The sequence below is a fragment of the Xyrauchen texanus genome, chromosome 8 (genome assembly GCF_025860055.1).
Source record: "Xyrauchen texanus isolate HMW12.3.18 chromosome 8, RBS_HiC_50CHRs, whole genome shotgun sequence".
Classification (NCBI taxonomy): Eukaryota; Metazoa; Chordata; class Actinopteri; order Cypriniformes; family Catostomidae; genus Xyrauchen; species Xyrauchen texanus.
The window spans coordinates 7537487-7565104 of NC_068283.1; the positions used below are offsets into that span (position 1 = coordinate 7537487).

Below are 27618 nucleotides of genomic sequence, written 5' to 3' on the forward strand. Positions count from 1 at the left end.
CTCTTTCACTTAACAGCAAGAAATCAGTAGTGCGTCGAACATACTCAGTTTCTCGTTCCTTCTTTTAAGGGGGAACCAAGGTTAATTCACACACAAGCCCCATAAACCCCTGGGCCTACTGAAATTGTTTCTGCGACAAGGCTCTCTCTGGCTTGAAGCTTGTCAAGAATTTGAGAATAAACTGATTGTGTTCGTTGGTCAGATGCGCCAACATGGTCACCGAGTCTAGTTTCATTCCCAAGAAAGAAACTTGCCAACTTGGCACCAACACACTCTTCGCCCAATTGACTACGAGGCCCAAGCACTCCAAAGGGCAGGACTTTAAACTGCTATGCAGTTTCCTCTAAGGCGACTCTCAAGCATGGCCTGTGATGAGAGGCTACTTGCACATGCAAGTACACATCTTTCAGGTCAATAGACACAAACCAATCCAGGGAACGGACATAAGAAAACATCTTGAATTCAGATTTCGCTAGTGTCCGGTTCAAGCATCTCATGTCCTTTTTGCCACCAAAAAACAACATCTATAGAAGCATTTCTGTGCGTCGACACTGGTACTACCTCTATCGCATCTTTGGTGAGGAGACATCGTACCTTTGAGCATAAAACCGGTACATCACACACTGTCACAGTGGAGGAGAGAACGCTGTTGAAGCTAGACGGCCACCTCGTGAACTGAAATAATTTGCAGCATTCGACTGTGTGCAGTGCCGAGCTGGAGATGTCTGAAAGGATACTGAGGTAAGGTCTGAATGCCACCAATCCTCGAGGAGCAGTCGTGCAGGACAACAGTTTGTATTTGAAACTAGAAATGAGCTCATTTCTGTGCTGATGTTTATTTTTTATTATTTCTGTGCTAAACTGTTTATTTGAATGTGAAAACATTTGGCAGGGAGCTAACAACAGCACAAACAGTAACATTGTTGTAAACATCATCTCAATCCCAGCAACTGGTGGAGGGAAAATTTGGCGGGGACACGGCCAGTGTTCCAGGCCTTCTTCAGAGCCGGAGTGGTAGTACTCTGGTCCACTTTCATGGTAATCAAACATTTAGGAACGCTTGCCTTGCCCAGAATGTTTTCCACAGGGACGAGGTCCAGAGACCACAATCTTACAATTAGGCCCGGCTGCTGGGTCCTAATCTCTGGCTCAGTCTCCATTTTCTGGTGAGCTGGAGTGGCGGGACCTAGACATCTAGGAAGAGCACAAGAGAGCTGGTTGGTCATAGAGCCACCAGGCTTCGGCAAGATGTGCTTGTACGCTTGTGGTTGCTTTTGAATTGATGAGAACTGCTCAGTGTAGGCATGAAAAAGGCCCTGCTGTGACATCAGTGCATCAAGCAAGACAGCTTTGTCCTTATCATGTATCTCTGTCAAGACACCAGGCTACCCATAGATCTGCCAAGGGCTTGGGCAATGATCTTAGCAGCTCGGAGCACCAGCTCAGAGGCATGACGCAGCTCTTTAAAAGACTAGGAGTCTGTCCAGTCCTTGTGCAGGTCAGCCTGGTACGTGTGCAAGATGCCATGGTGTTACTTGCTGCTCTGGAAAAAAACGTCACTGGAAAGCGGGACGCAGAATCGCGCTGACTCTGTAAGAACCGTTTGTCGAGCCAAAAACCCTCTTGCTCACTCAGAGTGGAACACTCAAGCTGGAGCTTCTCGACTGCCTGAAAGAGAACCTGTATCAGCTCAGCGGGAAAATACCAATGAGTTCAGCAAAGTGAAGTGAAGATTTTGAGAGATGTTATTGCGAACCTGAAGAGAAAATTTCATATTAATTGGCCATGTGCTCTGTTTTATAAGCATCAGGGGTGGACGGTTAAGCGCCACATCTGGGAGGAGTATCCCATGGTGTCAGCTATTGATGCAATGTCAAAGGGACTGACTTGAAAGGGAACTGTAATTACGAGATGAAAACTCTACTTGGAGCCGATCATACCCTGGGACATTGTAAGTTATTAATTTCTATGGCATCACTCAGAACTCCAAACCGGCTTTGTTGTTGTTAACAACATAATATTTATCATAACTTTAATTCATTAATTCACCTCTGTGTGTTGTAGCAAAATGTTTAAGAACGAAGAAAGCACTCTTTAAAATTACAGATCAAACAGAAATATGTTCACTATTACCTGTTGATCCCGCTGCCAAATTGGTTCTTGGAGCTTTCATAGAGTTCTGTGTTTAGAGCTTAAATTAAATGACTTTTTACTAGTCGTAATCTTGTAATTATGGTAAATCAGACATGATGTTGGTAATGACGTATCAATGATTTATAAACCAATATAATATTGGTTATATTTCAAATTCCATAAAAAATAAATATAGGCTACAAATATACACTGTAAGGCATCTTGTGGGTGCTATGAAATTAATTAGTCTAATACTTTCAATACTAATACTAATTAGTACTAATTTCAGATTTAATACTAATACTTGTGATGCATAATGTATAAAAAATCATGATAGCATAAAATGGACTATTTAGTAAACTGGTCGACAACCACCAATGAAACTGCACACCTGGTCTTTGAGTCGGCTTATATGCCTCTGTAAACCAACACTGATTTAATACCCCTTGTCTGGTTTTCAGACCAGCTGTGTAAGCAGTGATATATGAAGTGATTAAATTACAGTAGTCTGTCAGTGTAATTTAATGCTATTTGTCACAGCATCCAGGAACTAGAAGAGTCACCCTTATACTCAAATAAAAGTACCGGCAAAATAAACTGACTGTGAAAGCATGCATAGGGAATATGTACAGTATGTCAGTCCGTCCATTCATCTATCGGTCCCCAAGCAATTGCCTAGCAATCACTCAGAAAACCTTAAAAATATTCCATGTTCAATACAAGTTAAGCTCAATCAAAAGCATTCCTGGCATTATGTGGATTAACCCCAAAAATGATTTAGACTTCGAGGCATTTGCAATGGAAGTCAATGGGGCCAATTTTTGGAGGGTTAAACACAGAAATGTGAAGCTTATAATTTTATAAAAGTACTGTTTAAAAGCTGTTTAAAATGTAATTTATTTTGGTTGTTTAAGGGTTCACTGTGTAATGCCGTCATGGCAATGAAGCTGTAAAATTGGATATAACTTAAAACAGAAAAGGGTAGTAAGCGATTTTATCACTAAATATCGAACTCTTATTAACATGCATGTTGTTTATATCTTGTGTCTATACTTTTGAAACAGTGAGTATTTTAACATTTACCCATTGATCCCCATTCACTTCCATGGAAGTGTCTCGCTGTAACCCAGATTTTTGCTTTTTAAAGAAAAGGAGGGACGAGTCAAAATCCTTTTTTTGTGGTAATCAATATTATGCTACAAATGCTGTCAATTAAGTTTTACTTGTATTGAACCCGGAATATTCCTTTAATAAAATGGCCTACCTGCTTATCAACCCCTTAGAACACCGTAGTAAACAAGTTTAGACAAACTTTTTGTTGTCTGTTTTAATAAGCCTGAAACATTTCAGGTGAGTAATGGACAGGTGAGTCTCAGGTATATGAATAATGGCAGCCACGCACCATGACTTTATTTGTGGCTCATTCATTTTTGTATAAGCAAACTACATATTTCATTGATGCCTCTGGAAGTCTATATTGAGTCAATAAACCTACCGCTTTACAATGATTAACAATGATTCCTTTTAAAGGAACCACAGCATTTAAGTGTTTAGGCAGATGTCTACTGGTTATGATGAAACACAATTTGTGCATGATATGTGCTTTGTTCATAAAGTAATAAACATTATACTGTGTGTGTGTATATATTTTTAATAAACTGTAAATTTGTATCTGGCTGAAGAGAATTATACTAATTCTCTTCAGCCAGATACAAATTTAAAGTTTATTAAAATATTTACAGTATAAATTATAAGGGGACTTAAAGGTAACATGTTACTGGATAAATCTCTAGTCAAAGATCAGTGTTAAGAAGAAGGGTATATTTTTTTATGTCTAAAAGTTTTAAAAAGATTCTCAAAGTCAGAAGTATGTAAATATATGGATATAAATAACTAAATAGCACATTGATTTATACAAATGAAACAGACTCTACAATGACAGTCAAAAGCAGTAAGAAGAAACTTTATAAACATTATTTTTGGACATTCTTTTGCACTTTACCTCTAAATTTTTGACATAAAGGCATGATGTAAGCTGTTCATGTTATATTACTAAAAGCACAAGTGGAGGTGGGGCATGGTTTTCACTCACAGTGTATAAATATGAGCAAATGAAAATCTGTTCAAGAGTGAATCGTAATCCTGCAGCAAATATTTTACCGAAACTTGGGAGTCTCTCACTATTGGTCATGTATCTATGCTGGCTAATGTTCTCTTTAGCCTCAATTGGTAAGTCTCTTTTTAAAACCTCCATTTGTAACATCTGTTTTTGTGCTTACAAATTATTTTAGAAAATTAAAACTATATGAAACTGACTTAAACTGACTCTGCTTCAGCAAAGAGTGAGTGAGGTATGTTGGGCCAACTTTTTCTGAAGGGAAAATGTCTGATGTCAACTGAAATTATAATTAAGCATCTATAATATAAGGAAATATAAATCATTTTTAAAATAATAAAATTGTAAATTGAGCAATTTACATTTTATTGATTTTTATTTTAAAGAATATAAACATAATTACAAATTGAAAATGAAAAAAATAAAAAAGCAACCAGAGGGATATGATGAACACCCCTTACCCATGGTAAAATAACTGTGCAGCCCCTTGTGATTTATTTATTTATTATTAATAAATAAATGTACAGCTTAATGTACTGGATTTTGTTGTTTGGATAGGTGACTATACATTGAGAAAACATTGAGAAAACATGATGTATTGTAAAGTCTTCCACAGGGGTCAATTCTGGGGCCTCTTTAATTTTCATTGTGCTGTTAAATTTATACACGATCCCACTGGGCAACACAATTATAACATAAATGATAATTTGATACACAAAATTAAATTTTTGCTGCTTGCCCCATTTTCTTCATTGAAATGCAATTTGACCAACATAATTTGATTTCAATCATTGCATTTCAATCCATTTGAATTTGTAAAATAGAAGTTTATGTAATCTATGTGTGTTGGGACTACAACATTTCTGTCGTTGGTGAAACTCGGCAGGGGATTCAAAAATTCGCAGCATGCTGGAGTAGATGGCGAAAGTAAGTCTTATTTAATGTGCCTTTGAGCACTATGAACAAAGGAGGTGACTTGTTAGGGTTTACTTTTCTGTTCTATTGGAATTGAGAATATTTTCTATTATATTGCAGTTTTAAGGGTTACCATTTTGAAGAGTAGAGCAGTATGTACTTAGATTGAGGCTATGTAAATGTCAGTTGTTTTATATGTTGTACAAATGACAGTGCAGTGACCAGTCTTCTCTTTTTCCTGCCAGAGAGAAGAGATTCTGAATAATTTTTTTGACAATCTTATTTTATTGGATTTACACACTTCAGTTTGGTTCATGCTACACAAAGTATATAAGTTCAGTTTAGTAGCCTACATGTTTTGTTAAGAAAACCCATTTTCAATGTGTAAAATCACTGTCCATAATTGAATTAAGTTCAGTCAAAGAATAATATTGTTCACTGTGAATGACGAATACATTTGTGTAATAGGAAGTCTTATATGTGCAGGCGGGGTGTCTGCTGCTGGCAACTGCAGTTATAAGAGGCTTTTTGAACATCTCGGCTTGGGCAACGATGACATTCAGATGACGTCCCTGCGGCCCGTGTATAACTGGCGGACCCCTACCGAAGTTTTTGTGGATTTGTTTGTGACATCCATCACAGAAGTGGTACATATGAACTCAGCATGACTTACCTCCATTCACTCATCATTCAGGTCAGCATTTGTAGTGTCACTCATCACTTCTTTTTTTATCCACAGAATGAAAAAGCGCAGAGCTTCTCAACACAGGTTACAATTTTACGCGTAAGTGTTTTCAAAACCTCTTACTCCATTATAACCATCTCATACATGATCAGCAGTGCTGCAGAGTTTGTCACTTTGAGATTGGAACTGGCCAACATCTGTATCTGTATAAATGTCCTTTTTTTTAAACATTTGTGTGTTATGAGTAAATGTTGTATAATATGAACATGTTCATTTAAATTAAATGCTATGATGCTATAATGCATATATCGTCATGGTTACTGTTGTAACCTCCATTACCCGATGGAAGGAATGAGACATTGTGTCGATTGTAGAGAATTTGCATGTCGCACCCCCGGACATACGGGTATAAAAGGGAGCGGACGAGCATCTGTCAGACAGGTTTTTGCACTGAGGAGCCGAGAATAAGATTACAGCGCATTACAGTGGTAGGGATAGTGACATGGCAAGGGGAACACAACGTCTCGTTCCTTCCATCGGGGAACGGAGGTTACAACAGTAACCATGACGTTCCCCTTCTGTCACTCGATGTTGTGTCGATTGTAGTGACACAAGGGGTCCCACTTAAAAACGACTTGCACTAACCCATGTTACGTGACTGCCAAGTCAGGTGCAAGCAGGCTGTTGCATCATATACCGTTCTTAGGTTCCCCGTACTCATACGGAAACAGGTGACATGACTTACATGGGTGCCAGCCGGGCAGCCATAGCCTTTTCTCTCTCTATGTTTCTCGTCATAGAGTTAAAAAGCAGCTAGGGCTATCTTAACACTATAGATGCATCAGGGAAGGCATCCTTTTCCGTTCCTATCCTTTCAGGGGGAAAAGGCCCTGCGGAGACCACAACCTTTCCAGACTTGGAGTAGGTAACTTGTGGCTAATACACACAGGGGTTGTCAAGCCACCTGTGGACATGGTGCGGTGGTAGATCCTGCCTGACAAGGGAGGAGTTGCTACAGACACGGTGACCGGGGGCAGCGAGGACTGCCCAAGGGAGACGCGGGTCCTACCATCAGGGGGACCGTACCATGGAAAATACTTCACAGGGAGTTGCCTGAAGCGGGAACTATGCCTGTGGAGCCCAAGCCCATCACGGAGCACTCGACTCGTGGTGGGTCTGGCGACGGATTCCTCCGATGAATATGCGGCCCGAGGGCTAGGGAGGAAGAGCATCCAGGAAGCGAGATCTTACTGGCTAACCTGAGAGATTAGGTGCACTGGATCAGCTTGGTGAAGTGTGCAAGGTGCATTACCAAGTTCTACCGGCTCTGACCTGACAAAACACGGGACGAGACTGACTCAACCCTGAGGTTGTATAACCTAGCAATGGTGTTGGGTGTTGCCCAGCCCGCTGCTCTGCAGATGTCTGGTAAAGAGGTGCCATGGGTCAGTGCCCACGAGGATGGCACTCTTCTCGTAGAATGTGCTTGAACCCGCAAGGAGGAGGGCACGGACTGGGTGTGACAGACTATGGAAATCGCCTCAACAACCCAATGAGCTAACCTCTGCTTGGAGACGGCGTTCCCTTTCTGCAGTCCGCCAAAGCAGACAAAGAGCTGCTCAGAGCATCTAGAGCCCTGCATGCGGTCCACATAGATACGCAAAGCACGTACCGGACACAGCAACGAAGAGGCTGGAGAGGATCACTGAGAGATCCCAGGAGGGGAACAGGCTTGGCCGGGAAGGGTTCAACCTTCGAGTCTGAAGCCAGTGCCGGAGCGGTCTCATATGCATCAACCCGAGCGGCCGAGGATGCCATATGCCCCAGGAGCCTCTGGAACCGTTTGAGAGGAACCGCTGTGCCAGGCTCGAAGAGAGTGAGGTACCTGAACACTGACTGCGCGCACTTGGTTGTGAGGCGTGCTAACATAAAGACTGAGTCTAACTCCAATCCGAGAAAAGAGATGCTCAGAACCGGAGAGGGCTTGCTTTTTTCCCAGTTGACCTGAAGCCCTAAACGGCTGAGGTGCGCGATCCCCGGTCCCTGTGGGTGCATAGTAACTCTCAAGAGTGTGCTAGGATGAGCCTGTCGTCAAGGTCATTGAGTATGCGGATGCCCACTTCCCGTAGCGGGGCAAGGGCTGCCTCTGCGACCTTGGTGAAGCCGCGAGGGGATAGAGACAGGCCGAAGAGGAGGACCTTGTACTGATACGCCTGGTCGTCGAATGCAAACCATAAGAAGGGTCGGTGTCAAGGCAGAATGGAGACATGGAAGTACGTGTCCTTCAGGTCTACCGCCGCAAACCAATCTTGATGCCGAATGCTGGTTAGAATTTGCCTCTGCATGACCATTTTGAATGGGAGTCTGTGTAAGATACAGTTGAGAACTCGCAGGTCCAAGATTGGCCGCAACCCACTGTCTTTTTTGGGTACGATGAAGTAAGGGCTGTATTAAACCTTCTTCATCTCGGCTGGAGGGACAGGCTCTATCGCGTCCTTGAGTAGCAGAGTGGAAATCTCTGCTCGTAAGGTGTCAGTGTTTTCGCCGCACATTGGCATTGATCGAATACCGCTGAAACTAGGCAGGAGCCTGGTGAAATTGCGTAGCCGAGTCGGATGGTCCTGGCCAGCCATCGCGACAGGCTGGAAACCGCAAGCCATGCATCTGTGTGAGGGGCACTAACGGGACGATTGTTTGGACGTACGGCGGGGGAGCAGGTAATAGTGTGGCGGGAGGCAAAGGTGCATCCCGAGGCTTGAGTGCTTAGAAAAAACTAAGCAAAGGGAGGGGGCAGGTTATAGACAGAGGAGGAGGTCCTGCAGGGACATCCTCGAAACTCATCAGCGCTGGCCTGCCAGGGCTGGGCAGTCGTGGGTCCAGAGGCGAGATGGCTGCACCGGGGAGCTGAGACTGCAAGGTTTTGGTACCGGGATGCCGTGAGAATGGTGCGCACCGGTCTGATGACTCAGGAAGTGAGGAAATTGCTCTTTTTTGACAATTTGCCGGTGGCTTCTTCGCGGGGGATGGCCTACGTTGCGACGGCGCAGCATGATGTGGGAAATGGCCTCTATCTGTTTCTTCACCGCCAAAAACTGCTGGCCGATGTCATCGACGGTGTCGCCAAAGAGACCGAACTGGGAGACGAGGGCGTTGAGGAAGCGGACTTTGTCAACTTTGCGCATCTCAACCAAGTTCATCCATAGATGCTGTTCCTGGACCACAAGGGTGGTCATCGCCCGCCTGAGTGCTTGCACTGTGAGCTTCGTAGCTCTGAGAGCGAGGTCAGTGGCAGAGCACAGTTCCTGGAGCACATCGGGATCGGGACTACCCAGGTGCAGATCTTTGAGTGCCTTGGCTTGGTTTACTTGCAGGAGAGACATGGCATGCAAGGCGGAGGCGGCCTGTCCAGTGGTGCTGTAGGCTGGTAGCGATACCATGGCTGGTAGCGGTACCAATCGTCAAGCCACGAGGGTTGGGGGAAGACGGAGGGTTCCAGTCCAGCCCAACACTCACAGTGGTCCGGTAGAGCATGTTGGCCATCTGCACGTCAGACTTTGACTGGGACCTAGGACGGGAGTCTGGTCAGGTCTTCAGCGTCAGACGTCTGAGCGCTCTCCGATGCAGTGCCGATGTCATCACCCAAACCTGGCTCCAGGGATGAGGCAGACTGGCTGTGAAGCATGCCACCGTCATCCCGAGCGTGGACAGATGCAAACGAGTGTACCGGGGGGCGGGTGGTTTGTGGGGCTGTGCCCGGCGAGACCAAGCCTGCTGCAATCCCCAAATTGCCTCCATCGCCAGCCGGGTCATCCTCAATCCTGTTGGAAGAAGGAGCTACACGACCGCAACGTTGCCATGGTCATGTCCTCGCAGTGAGAACATGAACCATCCACAAACACTGCCTCAGTGTGATCGCTACCCAGGCCTATCTATCTATCTATGACCGTCTGATCTGGAGAGATACCGACCACATCCAGGAACTACACAGCGGTCTGACAGGCGCTCATCCGCTCGCCTTTATACCCGTATGTCCAGGGGTGCGACATGCAAATTCTGTTTTCCAACTTGACATTGGCCTTTTCTCAAGTTCAAGTTCAGAGGTACGGGAGGCTCTCAGAAGAGACCCCTTGTGTCACTACAATCGACACAACGTCGAGTGAGTGACAGAAGGGGAACAATTTTTTATGATATGTTTAAGCAATATCACACAAGCAAAAGTTGTTGTTCTGAATAGCAACATGACAGTGATGGGGTACTCAACCACAGCCCAGGAAACTTTTTCCAGGTTTTACATTGTGGTTGTGGGAATGTAAAAATTTCCATTTTTCTAAACGCAAGTAGAACGTTTTTAAAGGTTAGCGTAACTTTCATGAAAATTTTAAAAACATCCTGAAAACATAATTTTCCAACTTTTTCATCAGTTTTCACTCTCAGATTTTTTTTTTAAGAAATCATACGAACAGTGTTCCACTAAGAACATTTGAACTTTTAATGAATATTAATAATGTCATTGGGATGTTCATTTAACATTTTCTTAACCATGTTTGTTCCTAAACTTTACATAACATTAGCCAAAGTTGTTTCAACATCCCCATTTAGGTGGGATGTAATCAAAGCTGTGCTGATGTTCAGACCAACAGCAGGACCACGAGTGTGTGAAAGTGCTTTTATTCAACCTTTCAACTAACATGTAAATAATATTGAATAATTTACGTTTCTACACAAAAATCAAACAGTCAGTTCCTACATTTCTTTTCTGACTATGAAAATAGTTCCAAAAGAAGCCAAAGCATCAATCCATATATAATCAGATTAGATTACCTTAAAAATATAATCCAAGAGATTACTTTACTGATTGCCATTTTAGTCATGTAATTTGTAATCAGCACCAGATTGCAATTCTAAGGTAATGTACTCTCTGTCTCTGCACTGCTCTCATATTCTGATTTTGTTAGAATCGAATATGAGCATCCCTACGCCCTACACAAGTGGGTACTCTGAAGCAAGTAGGGCATTACTGTTTAATTCAGTATTGTAGTATACAGTTATTACTTGTATACTGTCTTTTCATGTGACACTTACCTGTAAACTCTTTAAACTTTGCAGGGTTGGGTCAATGAGTTCACATTGTGGAACCCTAAAGACTTTTGTGGGATCAAGTTCTGTACGATTCGAAAAGATTCGATTTGGACCCCGGACATTGGTATCATTGAGAGGTCAGAAAAATAATTTCTTTCTGAAAAAATAAATAATTACAATAGTAAAATACTTAAAAACTTTTTGTAGTAATATTCTAATAGTCACATCATGACAAATAAAAATGTATACTCAGTGCTTAGAGTGAGCCTGTAAAATGATGTCACAGTTGGGGCAGCTATACTTGTGTACCGGCAGCTCTGCCAGGGGATGAAATACATTTTATGTTTCCACACAATAAGTTTTACGTTTCCTTGCAATTGTTTTCATTCCCTCGCTATGAATGTAGCATTTTCCCACAATAGTTTGCATTCCCTCGCAGTAAGTTTTGTGTTTTTGACTCGTGCAATAGTTTGTTTTTCTTCACAATAAGTTTTGTGTTCCTTCACAATAGTTTGAATTTCTAGCAATCACTTTTGCATTCCATTGCAATTAGTTTTGTATTTAGCTGCAATAGTTTGCATTCCCTCACAATAAGATTTGTGCTTTCGACTCGTGCAATAGTTTGTTTTCCTTCACAAAATGTTTTGCATTCCCTCACAAAAAGTTTTGCATTCCTTTGTAATTGTTTCCATTACCTCGCAAAATTTTTTACATTCTTCTGTAATAGGATTCCCTTTCAATAAGAGTTGTGTTTTCGACTCAAAGGATGTGCAAAATTCAGAATTTTATAAATAACACAATTTCAATTCATGAGTTGGAATTTTAATTGAATTGGCCACGCCCCACAGGAAGTTGAATTTGAATTGGAATGATAGGAAGTGGAATTTACTGAATTGCAATTCAAACCAATTCAACACAGTCAAACTACACAATTTCATTAGTGCATGACATTTTGTGACAAATAATTACATTATAATTTTTTACTAAAAATGCCTATTTATTTCCTAATAGGTAGAATATTTTTTTATCTTATAGACATGCAATTTCTCTCTAAAAAACTAATTAAATTAACATAGCAATCAAAGGATGTTGTTTTTGCTGTACAGCACCTTAAAATACATTCAAAATTTGAATCTATTAACTGTTTAATATTGCACAAATTAGCAAAACAAGTTGTGTTCCCCTTCTGTCGCTCTTTCCACGTTGTGTTGGAGAAGCGACACTAGGGGTCTCTCTTGAGCACCGAATATATCTCTGATCTATGAAAGAAGGCCAATGAGAAGTTGGCAGCTAGTATTTGCATACCCCGCCCCCGGACATATGGGTATAAAGGCGAGGCAAATACTAGAGTTCATTCAGAAATTTTCTTTGGAGCCTATGGTTGTGCATTCTGTTCGCGTGAGATCACACCAGTTCCAGTATTCCTCTGACGCTCTGCATGCTGTTGGATTGATGGCGCATTACAGAGGCGATTTCTCCTTCAAGTGCAATGGCCCCTGGGCACTTCGACAGTGCAGAAACCCAAATTCTAAGAGAGTTGTTTAAAAGAGTGATTTTCTCTAAAAGAGCAATACACAGCGGCGTAGAACGTCCTTTTCAGGATGTGTCTCCTGGGCTGCGATTACACGCAGGCAGCGTTTTTATGAATGGTCTATGTTTTCAGGGCGAGAACATAGCCATGACAGCATTGTGGTTGCAGGCTTTCTTTTGTCATGAGAGAAATCCACTTCAGCCGCCCCCCACGCCTCACCTCCTTCCCACGGGTTTGGGGCAAGCGCCGCGGGTGATGAAGGCGATTTGGGGACAATGACGGGCTGTATTCGCCGATTAAATCCCCGCGAACCACCCGCCTCCCCGGCAAGCTTGCTGGCTTCCGTCCAAGCTCGGGATGAACAATTTCTCTCCAATAGGTTATGTTCTCAGTGCGAGAACATAGCTGAGGCAGCATTGCGGTCACGGCTTCTTTTGTCATGAGAGAAAGCCACTTCAGCCGTCCCCCCACACCTTGCCTCTTTCCTACGGGATTAAGGCAGGCGCCGCGGGTGATGGAGGCGATTTTGGTGGAAAATGACAGGCTGTGTTCGCCGGGTAAATCCCGTGAACCACCTGCCTCCCCGGCACGCTTGCTTGCTCCCATCTGAGCATCGGTGAGCATTACAGCGGCGTCTGATGTTGATGGCTCATCTGCGCCGCCACCTTCGGGTCTGCGCGCCCAGTCTGAGCCTGATGCACAGAGGTCCGCTATGCTTCCCCGGGTACCGCGAGTGCGAGGTTGGACCGGAAAATCCCGTCTCCCTCCCCCTCATGGCTACTTGATTGGTTCCACGGGCATGTGCGCCGCTCACAGCCGAGCCACAGCAAGCCAAGCTTCCTCGCTCCTCCGCTCCCGGTCCCAGCCATGGCCCCCTCCTGCAAGTCCACCGGGCCAAGGCACTCCAAAATTTGTATTTGGGTAGTCCTGTTCTTGACGTGCCGCAGGAACTGCACTCGAACAGGCGATGGCCACTCTCGTGGTCCGGAAACGCAACACATGGACTGGACCTGGTCGCAGTAGAGGAGGTAGACAAAGCACGCTTTCTCAAATGCTCCCGTCTCCCAGCTCCGTCCATTCAGCGACACCACCTAACGACTCCACCCAGCAGTCCTCAGTGGTGAAGATACAGATGGAGGCAAACCTGCCAGGGGCCATGCCCTGTCTGCTCCTGCGGCTTTCAAGAAAGAAAAGGGGTGCTCCGCCTCAACAAATATGGGCCCAGCTCGGTGGGGGGCCGGGAGGAGAATCTTTTGTTGAATTAATTTCATTGGCCGCACCCCCTAACGGGTGCATTCTCAATAATAGAGCTATTTCCTTTTTTGTCTCTGGGTCACCTGGCCCGGAAATGCCATTCTCACGGCACTCTGCCACCAGGCCTCAACAGTCCCGGCGTGCTGGACGCGGCCACAGTCCGCCTTCAGCCCCAAGACTGTCCCCCGGCCGGCCGGTTCTGACGAGTCTAGAGGACGCCTGCACCGGACCTCCTCAGTCACGAACCTGCCCCCTGCCGGGCGCGGTACAAGGTCAGTGCTTTGAGTTTGTTCTCAGCACCAAAGCCTCTGGACGCACCCTTGCCTCCCGACGCCACACTACCTGCGAAGCCCCCGTCAGGTACGTCCAAAATACTCGTCCCCTTGGTACCCCCCAGCACAGAGTTTGGAGGCATGGCTTTCACTGCCCAACCCGTCACGCTGGCTGTACCAGACCATTCGACTCGGGCATGCAATTCAGTTTGCCAGGCCCCCGCCCCCCCTTCATGGACATCTGTTTCCGCAGTAGACGGCGAACGTGCCAAATCCCTGCGCAAAGACGTGATAAGGCCTGTCCCCCCAACCGAAATGGAGAAGGGTCTCTACAGCCCTTACTTCGTTGTACCCAAGAAACACGGCAGCTTATGACCAATCTTGGACTTGCGAGTTTTCAACTGAGCACTGCTCAAACTCCCGTTCAAAATGCTCACGCAAAAGTGTATCTTAACATGCGTCCGGCACCTAGATTGGTTCGCAGGGGTAGACCTGAAGGACGCATACTTCCACGTCTCGATTCTGCCACGACACCGACCCTTCCTACGGTTCACGTTTGACAGCTAGGCATTTCAGTACAAAGTCCTCCCATTCGGCATGTCTCTATCCCCTCGCGTCTTCACGAAAGTCGCAGAGGAAGCCCTTGCCCCGCTCCGAGAAGCCGGCATCCGCATACTCAACTACCTTGACGACTGGCTCAGACTGGCCCACTCCCGAGAGTTACTATGCGCTCACAGAGACCATGTGCTCATACACCTCAGCCGCTTGGGGCTTCAGGTCAACCGAGAAAAGAGCAAGCTCACTCCGGTTCAGAGCATCTCCTTTCTCGGCATGGAGTTAGACTCAGTCTCAATGTCTGCACGTCTCCCCCGAGGAAGGACCTTCTTTCTCAGGGGCAGGGCATGCTCTGGCATCCGCAACCAGACCTCTGGAAACTCCACATCTGGTCCCGGGACGGGACGCGGAAGATCTAGCTGGCCTACCATCTACTGTCATAGACACGATCAACCAAGCCAGAGCCACTTCCACCAGGCAGCTCTACGCCCTGAAGTGGTGATTGTTCGCAGCTTGGTGTTCCTCCCGGGCTGAAGACCCACAGAGGTGCGCAGTTAGGTCAGTGCTCCTATTCCTGCAGGAGAGCTTGGAGGGGAGGCTGTCCCCATCCACCTTGAAGGTGTCTGTTGCTGCTATCGTGGCCCACCACAATGCAGTAGACGGCAAGTCCCTTGGTAAGCACGACTTAATCATCAGGTTCCCAAGAGGCGCCCGGAGGTTAAATTCCTCCCGGCCAAGCCTGTTCCCCTCCTGGGACCTCTCGGTAGTCCTCGCGGTCCTCCAGAAACCTCCCTTCGAGCCGCTAGAATCAGTTGGACTCAGGGCCCTCTCTCTTAAGACTGCCCTGCTGATCGCGCTCGCTTCCATCAAGAGGGTCGGGGACCTGCAAGCGTTCTCTGTCAGCGACACTTGCCTGGAGTTCAGTCCGGCAGACACTCATGTGATCCTAAGACCATGACCGGGCTACGTGCCCAAGGTTCCTACCACTCCCTTTAGAGACCAGGTAGTGAACCTGCAAGCGCTGCCCCGGGAGGAGGCAGACCCAGCCCCGTCATTGCTGTGTCCGGTACGTGCTTTGCGTACCTATCTGGACGCACGCAGAATATGCTTTGGGGGACAGTGGAAAGGAAACAGAGGCTGTGTCTCCAAACAGAGGCTTTCCCACTGGGTAGTAGATGCCATTTCATTGGCTTATCACACTCAGGCCATGCCCCCCCCCTTGCGGGGCCGAGCTCACTCGACAAGGCATGTTGCATCCTCGTGGGCACTGGCCATGGGTACCTCCCTGGCAGACATTTGTAGAGCAGCGGGTTGCCCAACACCTTTACGAGATATTACAATCTCGGGGTTGAGTCAGTTTCATCCCGTGTTTTCTCAGGTCCGAGCCAGTAGAACTCGGTAACATGCTGATGGGCTGGCCAGGTGAATCGCTTGCATATAGCGCCCTTTCCCTCGGTTGAGGTAAAACTGTGCGTCTTTTTTCCCAGGAGATTCCACTCAACTCGAATCCCTGGTCGATTCCTCCCTAGCCCTCATGGGTCTGCAGTTCGGCGGAGGAACTAGCCGACCCAATCCACTGCGGGTACTCAAATCTACCCTGTACTGGAATAGGTGCTCCACAGGGTGAGGACTCCTACACGGACTCCCCCTGTATGTATTCTCCGCGATACGGTCCCCTTACGAGCGGACCCGCGTTTTCCTTAGGCAGTTCCGGCTGTCCTCTGGTCGCCGTGTTGTAGCAACTCCCCCTAGAGGCTGGATCTATCACCGCGCCACTCCCACGTGTCGCCTAAAAAACATATGTGATGTATTCACCACCTTACCACCCCAGCTGGGTAGGGGTGGTCTCAGCAGGGTCTTTTCCCCCTGAAAGAATAGGAAATTGGGTAAGACCCCCTTCCCTCAGTGCGCGTAAGGGCCCCGGCTGTCTATTGCTCTATGCGAGAAACATAGAGAGAAAAGAGGCCCAGCCAGGCTTGGCCTGTTCCCAGGTTGGCAAGCGTCACGCTTGTTTCCCTGTCAGGGTAACCAGAAGAATTCTGACGACTTTGGTGGGGCATTGCAGAAGGGTACTTGAAGTCTGATACAGCCGGTCATCTGGCACGTAAAACACCTGCCCGAATGTAACCTCCGTTCCCCGATGGAGAGAACGAGACGTTTTGTCTCGTCCACGTCGCTGAGCCGAGCCGCTGTAGTGGCCGGACCATTTCCGGCTCCTCAGAAAAATCCTGAATGAACTCTAGTATTTGCCTCGCCTTTGTACCCATATGTCAGGGGCGGGTATGCAAAAACTAGCTGCCAACTTCTCATTGGCCTTTTTTCATAGATCAGAGGTATATTTGGTGCTCAAGAGAGAGACCCCTAGTGTCGCTTCTCTGACACAACATCTCGTTCCCTCCATCGGGGAATGGAGGTTACATTCGTAACCTAGACGTTTTTCCACCACCATCCAAAAAAATTATATTTATTAAATATAGTGAAATAAAAGCAATACAAAATTCTATAGGTGGCATTTTAAACATTATTGTACTTTATTATATTTAATTATGATATATAATAATTATATTATATATAATTATTAATAGTGTAAAAAGTGGTGTTTGTAGAACTTGTAGTTTTAACTAAACTGAACTTACAATTTCAACTGAACTTTTACAAATTAGTTGTACATACAACATATTCATTTGACATATTTAACAAATACATATTTGAATTAAGTAACTTTAAGTAGATTTCTTAAACTCTGTCAACTTAGTCCTTTGAAAGTTGCTTCCTTTATTTACATGGTTTAAATCTCCAAAATCTGATCATCTAATGTACATTCTAAACATGCATTTCATGGAAAGTGATGCACTTGCTGTCTTAAAACTGAAATATCATATCTTTATGAACACTTATGAGAAATAAAAAACATATAAAGTGTTTTAAAATGGCATGCACAGAACTTGACACCTGGTACGTTAAACACGACAAGAGTAACAATCAACAAATTGGGACTGAACCACATAAACATTTTAGTTGATCAATCTGAACTCAAATAAATGCATTGATCCAACTCCCCGCTATGTGTTCCTGAAAGTTGCCAAGCAAAAATCTTCAATAATCTAGTACATTTTTCAATGTTTTTCATTATTGTTTTCTTGATATTAAAAATGTTTTATAGTTTAATGTTTCAGGAAATACCCCATTTGTTATCATTATATGATTATATGATAGCATGTTTCATGTTATACTGAAAAAAATATAGATTTTTTTTAAATGATGGGGAAAAAAAGCATGACTCATTTAAACAAACTTTGTATAACATGGCTGAATTTCAGACTGCACAATTTTCTTTGATTGAAATGTTGTCTCCGGTCATTATCGCTTCACATTATGTCTCGTCTACATAGTATCAAGACAGAGTATGCCAGACTGGAGAGTCCATATGTGCAGTTGCTCAGTCTAGGTATTGCACTCACATCTGACACGTTAGCTCTGACCACTGCCTGTAAGATGAACTTGTACCTGTTTCCCTTCGACATCCAAAGCTGCACTTTAACGCTTCAGTCTGCATTGTATTCAGGTATTGAGTACATGAATGCTAAAAGTCATTGTTCACCTTCTGAATTGACTGTAATATCATTCTAAAGTCTGTTAGTATAATATTCACATTTTCTCTCAGTTGAGGAGCTTAATATCAGCCCATACTCTGATGCATCATTCTTGACGCTGAACTCACAGAAGGCCTTTCAGACTCAGGGAGAATGGGAACTGCTCAGTATAAACACGTCTGAAGCCAATATATCTTCTAATCAGAACACACAGGATCAGCTGACATACAAGGTACTATGACTACTGATAATAATACTGTAATAATAATAATGTTGTTTGTATGGCACCTTTCATACATAAAATGCTCCCATAAATTCTTCACATTTAAAAAAAGAAAGCATAAAAAAACTACCCATTTATTAATAGACTGAAAAAATATTGCTCTGATAAAGCATTCAAAAAACATGCAGGTATCTTACAAAACATACAAGGAGATTTGTTTTCATTGCTGTATTGTTCTGATGGTTTCTGTGCTTATTCGCAGATCACAATAAAGAGGAGACCTCTACTGTACATTGTGAACTTTTTAATACCCGTGTTTTACTTCCTTGTGCTGGATGTAGCCTCATTTTTCATGGATGGAGGAGGAGAGAAGCTAAGCTTTAAAGTCACTTTACTCCTGTCTATTTCTGTGTTGCTGCTGATTCTTAATGACATGCTGCCCTCTACTGCCAATGAAATCCCATTGATTGGTGAGTCCAACACAGACGGTCATCTCTCATGTTGTCCACATTGTTAAGAAGGCTATCCTTATTCAATAATTTCACAACTGACATGCTCATAATACAGCATAGGAAGTATGCATTAAATGTAGAGTACTCTTAAAAAAAAATTATTATACGTTTTGGAATGATGAACTACAGTACAGTTTGCAGTCTTTGCCAGCAAAGTCAGATTTCAGGGATGTGAGCACCATAGACATTGGGGGACCACCATAGCACCATTTAATTATCAAGTTTAACGAGGTCAATGTATGTGTAAATATAATGGATTTATACACAGCACCTAAACCCATTACTGTAACTTGCCACCCACAGTAGATCCACTCTTTCTCTTCTCATCCTTGTCAAACTGCCATAAACTTTAGTAAAAGAAACTGTTATAAGTGGAATACAAAGTCAGTGTTTGTAGCCGAGGAAACCGTCTGTAGTCACAGCATGATGTTTTCACAGGGACTTACTGCAGTGTGATTTTCACTCTCATTGGCATCAGTATCCTGGAGACCATCTTTGTGAATTATCTGATGTCTAAAGGAGAGGAGGCCAGATCAGCGGCACCAGTGCAAACCACAGCTGCTGTTAATGGTAAGCATTTACTCAGAATCTGAATACAAGGAGCATTTTATTGTATTATTGTTTCAACATTTCTACGTCATTCGTGTTGCCAAGTAGAATTTCAGAAAAATGGGAAAATTACCTTGTGCCTAGTTTAGGATGGTTGGTTCAACGCCTGATTAGATTTACCATTATTACAACTGACTGGCACAGACAATAGACCTCATTCATGAAAATGTCCTAAATACATGTAAAAGTTGGGAGTAATTTATGCATTAAAATGGAGCATGGAGCCAGATTTGTTAGTAAAACGTGTGTATGTTTGTGCATTTCAAAAGTTCGTAAGTAGAGTGGGCGTGCACGTTCATTCAAAATGATCATAATCCATGCCCATGAAAACGTCATATAAGTATGTTTTCAGGCTTGCTAGTACAGGAGAATAGGAAGCTATTAACATCTATGCGAAAAGTAATAACATTTTCTTTTTATAAACGTGCTTCACTTCGTAAGATATTGATTTAGTAAACACTCGCATGTTTATTCTAAAAAGTAAGAGAGGAACTTACAGTCATCGCATTCGTTTGCTGTCATCAGAGGTTCTTTTGTGAATTAAATAGTCAAAGAGGTCAATAAATATGGTTTGACATGAAGCTTTAGTGTAAAAAATGTTCAGTTTGGATGTCCACCACCATTAAGCTTCTCTGGTTCAATTGAGCGCATCGCCAGCATTGGTGAAACTTCTTGAGTAAATCCAAGAATGTACAGTGATACACTTCCATTGCAACAGGAACAATATTTAAAGATATTAATTGAATGTCTGGAGAAGGTCTTTGACTGTAAGATATTACAGATATGCAAGCTATTCGACATTGTGCAGGCTTTTTCTTTTTTGTGCCCCGTTGTATTGTGTACGCACCTGCTCGCGATGTGTTCATTTATGGGTTTAACAGCATTAGCATTGACCACACGTTGTCAACTGAACTTGATTTACTGATGCCTATACTTAAATATGAAACCTAAATTATAAAGCTCAAATAAAAAATAGTACATCCAGTCACGTTAGAGGGCATTATTTATTTATTTGGAGAAAATAAAACGCAAACTGTGCATTTCCATGAACCTTTCACGACATGTCAAGATCTTCTGCTGGAAAAACAATAAGCTTGTTTTTGTTTCATGAATGATTGAGTGTTGGGTAAGTTGATCAAAAAGTAATCCACAACAAATGACAAATTACAAATGACAAGAAATAACAAGTTTTTCAAAACACTAAATAGCATCAAAAACTACCACAGAAATTTCCAAAACACCTGTTTGTCACAACGAACTGCAAAATGTTCCTGATTCTTGAGTTCATTGTGTCTAATGGTTGATTTTGAGGCAATTTGATCTATTTGTTTTAAATGTTGCAAATGTATGTAGCTAATGAATATCCTGGAAATTATCACATTTAATATGAGACAAAATATTATTTGTCATTTTCAGTTTTGTTTAAGGTCATTCAAGAAAAAGAATTTTTTTTTCAATAACTGTACCATATGTGAAAGGATAGTATTTGGGGTAAAAAAGCCCCCCTGTTGCATTATAAAACACACTGTTTTTTTTAAATTGTGCAGAATAGATTTGTTATGAAAAATGTTCAAAGTGGGCTCACATTGACTCATCTAATCATATTGGAGATTAATTTGTTTATAGAATACTTGAGATGTAATAAAATGTCAAATGAGTTTGAAATGAACAGTGAAATGGTGCTCCCTTTTCTGAAGTAGTTATTTTGAGTAAACATTATCTTAATATGTTACTCAAAAAAGCATCTTGCTGTCTCTAAATGATTTGCATTAGTTGACAAATTGTGTCCTTAATCTATTGTCCCTGTATCTACACGATATCACTTTAAACCCCCTAGGGACCTTTACCCCATGTGTGGTGTCAAAGGCTCCCTCACCACCTTTTTTAAAAATTTAATTCTAATCAAAACGACTTTCCGTTATTATTTATTTTCACACAAATTATGTTGCTCCATCAATTTTCAATACAAATAAATCTTGATACATTTTGTGACCAGAAAAACGCAAAATTTCCTTAAGGAGTGCCTTTATCCCCGTTTGTTCGCCTACAAATGATGACAAAGTGCAGCGACGTTTTTTGTTCTGCCAAGGTGTTCGTTTGGTGAGATTTCTCCTGTTCGCGCACATCTCTGAAATTCTTGACCCAAGAGAACTTGGCCGGTCGAAGAGCATTTATGATTGGTTAAATCTATTCGTGGTTGTGGTTTGGATGTGCTTATTTACAATCGCATGTACAAGCTGAGGAGTGTTACCTTGGTTACTGTTGTTAAAATGGATAACTTTGAAGCCGGTCTCTCAGAGATTGTGCAGAAGTATACTTTTTACATGATTTGCAACACAAACTCTTCAAATACACCTTAGCCACGAAATATGAGTAGGTAGCGATTGGATTCTTTAAAACTTGAATCGACAAAGAAGCGACAGCCCTAAAATTGGCTTTCCACAGAGAGAAAAAACTGCATTATTGGCTTTACTTGTGGCTGGAAGAGTATGTTAAACACCATGACAACACCCTAAATGAACTCATCATATAAACACCGCTTTGTTCACCTAGGGTGCTTTAGTTCGTCCAGCAGAAAATGTTTGACTTCTTCCATAGTGTAAATCAGGCTTAACTGCATTCCACTACAGTTGCAATTTACATTTAAATCATTACATAGAATGCAGTTCATTAAACAGGTAATCAGAAAGGATTACTTTGTATTTTATTGTCACTTGTTTCATTTAATATTTAGTCTATTAACTTGGAAAAAGTTTGAAATATCCCATTTGAAATATGCGTTTTGAGGAGAGTGGTGGAGGGGTGGAGTGGTGGAACGGAAAGCAGTGGAACGGTCATCTCTAGAAGGCAACGCCAGGTTACCTAAAGTCTTGTGAAAGCCACATGCAATATTCACACACTGTGTTTATGTAACTGAAAATCAGTACCTGTTATCTTATAACTAGAATTTGAAATGCAATGCATTACACTACTTTTTTGGTGGCGGTTTGGGTGGAGTAATGACATTACAGTAACTAATTAATCAGATAACACCCATCACTAAAATATTGTTGCAAGGCATGTGGTGGATCTTGAAAAACTTGTAATTGTAGTATTCTGGAAGCCCCTAGGAATATATGGAGAGACAAAGCATGGTTTATGGGTGTGTTTTGTGACCTCTTGACCTGTACACTCAGGGCATTATGGTAATGATGCAAAGCAAGTTTCATGTAAATACACCATGTGTAAATGTGCATATTGTATCATTTCCTTTTTTGGAAAAGTGGTTGATACATTACCAACATAGTCTCACGACCATTTGTAATAGTTTGTATGAGATGGCAAAATTGGGAGACATTGTACTATTTGGCTTGTATGAAAAGGTACAAATTTGATTCCCATAGAGACCAACCAATCAACAAACAGATTTTAAAATAGATACATGCATCAAATTTGAGCTAGAATGGAAAAGTCTGTGAACAATTTACCAAAGTTCAGCCATGCAACTCTATGAGGCTCAAGCTCACAGGTTCTTTGACTTATCTATTAACCAACTAGCTCGATCACATGTGACATGTTATGCCAATCGGCTCGCATTGTGTAAAATGATTGGTCCTTTGACTTATAAACTAATGACTTGTAAGTGTATAACTGTAGCCAATCAGCTTGTGTCTCTCTCTTTGTCTAACATTTAAATTGCTCAGTTTAGAAGATAAGCCGTTTTCACTGCAGTGCATTGCAAGAGTTTTTTGTCTGAAAATGCTATTTGCTCAGTTGGTTTGCTTGGACAAACACTTTCTTCTGTCAGTTTGCACGATAAGGTTTGTGTGGAGAGGGCGTTGTTGAGTGTCCGTCCAGGGAGGGGGAAGCGATAAGGATTCATCCCTGGGTGCCAATTAGGTCTAACAGCTGTTTTGTTGCAGTAATCCAGGAAGAGCGATAAGAGGATCCCACGCCTGAGCCCAGGGAGAGAGACAGTGATCCACAGCAGTGTTTGAAGAAAGCTACCTATGAGTCATAATTGTGTGTGAATAAAGAGTTGAACTAACTTGAACCTCGCTTCCTCTTTGCCCTACTAACCAGTCTTACTACAGTCTGCTTTTGACCATGACACATAGAAGCGTGTATTTAACAAGCCTTAGCCAGATCTGGCAATGGTACACATTGCTATTTTAGGTCATTCTATTAAATTAATCCACACATAGATGGTTTAAGTCACTAGTGAAATAAGCTCTGGGCTTCCTAGTCCAGTTACACATTATGGGTCAGGTCACTAGCCATTTAAGACATTCAGCCAAACAGCCAGGCACACATAGAAATTTAGTTTATGTGCATTATGCCGTTTGGCCATTGGCCAAAGCTCAACTAGCTTGCATACACTCGGAGCACATGGTTCTTTGGAACGGCAGCAGAACATAAGTTTGCTGATAGATCTGCTTAGCTGGGGGGTTGGGTTTTGTGTTTGTGTTTTGCATTTTGTGCAGCTTCCCTGCTTTGTTGGGGGATTGTTTGTCATGTCTATTCGTGCAGTAGCATGTCTTAAAGGCTTAATGCAGTACGTCTTGCATTTTGTCTAATTGGGCAACAGCATGTCCACATGCTTAACTCAGTATGTCTGTGCATTTTTTGCAGTAGCAACTCTCTGTACTTGCTCTGCAGCAGCAGCTGCTGCAGTATCTGCAACATAGCAGATCTAGTCTGCCAAGATCAATATCCTATAAATATGTCATACCCACATTAACATGCCAGATCTTTCAGTGAGTCGTTTAGACAGTAATGACCAAAGTTCAGCCATGCAACTATATGTAGCGCATGCTCATAGGTTCTTTGACTTGTTATCTTTTAGCCAATTGGTTTGCTCGCATGTGACATATTAAGCCAATTGGCTCACATGGTGTAAGCTGATTGGCCGTTTGACTTGTCGTCGGGTAGCCGATTAACTTGCATCTCTCTCATTGTCTAACATTTAAATACCTCATTTTAGCAGATAAGCCGGTTTCACTGCAGTGTGCTATGAGGGATTTTTCTCTGTAACCCTCCTCCATCCCATTTCCACTTCTAGATCTTCTAAATGGGAATTGTTTGTAATGACTATTTGTGCAGCAGCATGTCATACATACTCAAAGCGGCATGTGTTGTGTTTTGTCTAATAATCGTCTCATTCCAAATCCCAATGTTTTCTTTCGTCTGTGGTACACAATTATTAATTTTTTTCTATGGAAGTAAAAGTTGTACATTTTATATGAGCCAGCTCACACAATTTTTACTGATTCACACATATATATATATATATATATATATATATATATATATATATATATATGTATGAATATAGATATGTGGTTTATAAGTTACAAGCAGAAATGTAATTGAATATTTTAACTGTTGGTTGCATTGAAAGTTTTGGGAGACAGACCCCAAAATTGGCAGCAGGAATGTTCATACACTGCCCAATCACTGCATTAAATTTTACACCTTTTAACTATACTGGGGCTCTCATGGTCCCTAGTTATGTGGGCCAGGGAAAAAGATCGAATTATCTAATGTAAGGCTTTATATTTCCTGTCACAGATGTTGTAAAGGACACAAATTGCTCTCCAGAATCAGTTACTGAAAGGAATGAAGAGCAGTCGTGCAGCCTCATCATTCTCAAGCAGATTCTCATGGAGGTTAGGGCTACAACTCATCAAAACCAAGACAAGAATACATCCCTGAGCTGGACAAAAGTGGCAAAAATAATAGACATTACCTTCATTTGTCTTTATTTAATCACTGTTGTTGTCTTTATAACAGTGCTTTGCAATGCCTGGTTCCCTGAGTGAAATCCTCTTATAGCCTTATTCATGAGATGGCACTATAAAACACTAAAATATAAATATTATTATACTCATACAGTCTAAAATATGATTATAGTCTATAAATATTAAATGTAAAATATATACTCTGTATTATATATACTGTATTGTGAATTACTTCACAATACAGTTTTTTGTCAATTTGTTCAATATTATCAATATTATTCAGCCGTGGTAAAATGCCTGATATAGTGTCAGAAGATGTGAAATAACTGTTCTCATCCCCATCAAGTATAACAGCCTGCTTCAGCCATAACTATTCACAATATTGCATGACTTCTCATACTTTATTGCTTAATTAAAATGTGTAATTTATATATTTTGTCAAATAAATTATACTCCATAATAGAATATACATTGGCCAATTATGTTTTCCTCTTTTTTCTTATAAAATGTTCTTGTCTCTTATTCTAGTTCTGTTTCATGTTGTTATCCTTGCACTCTGCGTGTATCTTGTTTAGGGTAATTTGCATTTGTATAAAACCCTGTTGTTTGCTTCAGTGTTTGTATTCAATGCATTGCTTTTTTGGTTTTGTAAATGTTTTGTGAACACCTTTATTTTTGTTCAGTTATAAACACTGCATTTATGACATCATCTGAGCCATTCATAACACTACATTTAACTTTTTAAACATACTGTGAAAAATGTAGTAATGTGGAGCAGTGAGTTAAGTGACTGAATTAATTAACTGGAGTAAATTAAAATTTTTACAAATTCATATAAAAGTCACTCTACATGAACTTTCTAGACCTCTAAAAGACAAAAATGGTTCTGTGATTTAACAGGCATCTCTTATCATGTTTTCGATTAATTGCTTGTGTTCACTGCAGTCTCATTTTATTCAATAAACTGGCAAAAGACTGCTCCCTCTCTTGCCGACAATGTCCATACAATATACAACTACTGACTGTAAGTCATTGACTATAATTACAAGATGGTTTTTGAATTGTCTCAGAGCTCTTATTTATTAAGCTTTATTTGAATTAGCTTATTGCTAGTTTACTTTAACATATTTATCCTGTATACCAGGGGTATTCAATTAAAGTTCCAAAAGGTCCAGTCTCGACATTCCCATCCCACCAAAGGTCCGGACAATAATAAAATGTTTCGTAGCCATTCTGATGAATGACAATGTGTAAGAAATGCAAAATTTTTGGAAAGTTACAATAAATTTCCAGGTTGGCAGCAATAGTACTTTGTATAATATGATAAAATCATAAACAGTCAAAAAAGTCTCTTAATAACTGGGCAAGTATGAGGACAATGGGGGCCCAAAGACAACCAACGTAGAGGTGTCACGGAATTGGTTAAATTGGTTAAGTGTCCACATGAACATAAAACAACGAACAGAGCATGCAGGGAGAGTAATTAGGGTAATAAGGAAATTAAGATGGTAATGAGGGAAGGCAGGTGAACGAAATGAAGAGGGTAATGAGAGAAGGCAGGTGAAGCAAATTAACTAATAACAAGGTAACAATGGGGCAGGACCAGAATGTCTGACAGGAGAGCACATGGCAAACAAACACAATAGACCAGACAGGAGGGGCTTCAAAAAGGGGACAGGGTCTGGTGGCCAGGGAGGAGGCTTTTGGAAGGGTGTGGGGTCTGGTGGCCAAGGGAGTGGCTCCAGGATGGAAGTAGGAAAGGGGAAGGGTATGGCAGCCTTGAAGGAGTCCTCAGGAACGGAGTGGAGATGAGGTCAGGCAGCCTCGGAACAGGGACGAGGTCAGGCAGCAACGGAACAGGGATGAGGTCAAGCAGCCTCGGAACAGGGACGAGGTCAGGCAGCCTTGGAACAGGGACAAGGTCAGGCAGCCTAGGAACAGTGACAAGGTCAGGCAGCCTAGGGAAAGGGATGAGGTCAGGCAGCCTCAGGAAAGGGATGAAGTCAGGCAAGGCAGCGGCCAATGGACAGGCGTCAAGGTCAAGGTCAAGTTTATTTATATAGCACCTTAAAAGCATCATGAGTGCTAACCAAGGTGCTGTACAACAGTCATAAAATAACACATCCCCCTACAATAATAAACGCTGGACAGGCATCAGGCAGGGCGGCCGTGACCGCTGGTGAAGGGTACGACTGTGCAGCAATGGCAGCAGGCAAAGGGTCTGACTGGGCAGAGACAGCAGCTGGTGAAGAGTCCGACTGTGTGGCGACGGCAGCTGGCGAAGGGTCCGACTGGGCGGTGGCTGCGAAAGCTGGTGAAGGGTCAAACTGGACGGCGGTCACTGGGGTCTGGACAGGCTTGTCAACAGCCACAGGGAACTGGATGTTCTCCTCCCTAGCCTTCGAGCCGGCGATTTCAGTG

The 27618-nt window shown here is 42.6% G+C and overlaps 1 protein-coding gene across 1 annotated transcript; it reads left to right on the plus strand.

The window, feature by feature from the left end:
- Positions 1 to 4292: 4292 nt before the first annotated feature.
- Positions 4293 to 25529, plus strand: LOC127647913 (5-hydroxytryptamine receptor 3A-like). The gene is made up of 9 exons (XM_052132439.1): positions 4293 to 4362; positions 5651 to 5811; positions 5904 to 5948; positions 10956 to 11065; positions 17933 to 18105; positions 18205 to 18365; positions 18619 to 18826; positions 19307 to 19438; positions 25028 to 25529. Exons 1-9 carry the CDS (start codon positions 4323 to 4325, stop codon positions 25276 to 25278), a joined length of 1281 nt encoding a protein of 426 aa, XP_051988399.1. The 5' UTR covers positions 4293 to 4322; the 3' UTR covers positions 25279 to 25529.
- Positions 25530 to 27618: the final 2089 nt, after the last annotated feature.

Coding starts and splice junctions, on each gene's coding strand:
- LOC127647913 (XM_052132439.1), top strand. CDS start 4,323: ATGTATCTATGCTGGCTAATGTTCTCTTTAGCCTCAATTG. Junction 5,812..5,903: donor TGACATCCATCACAGAAGTG/GTACATATGAAC, acceptor TTTTATCCACAG/AATGAAAAAGCGCAGAGCTT. Junction 5,949..10,955: donor CACAGGTTACAATTTTACGC/GTAAGTGTTTTC, acceptor TAAACTTTGCAG/GGTTGGGTCAATGAGTTCAC.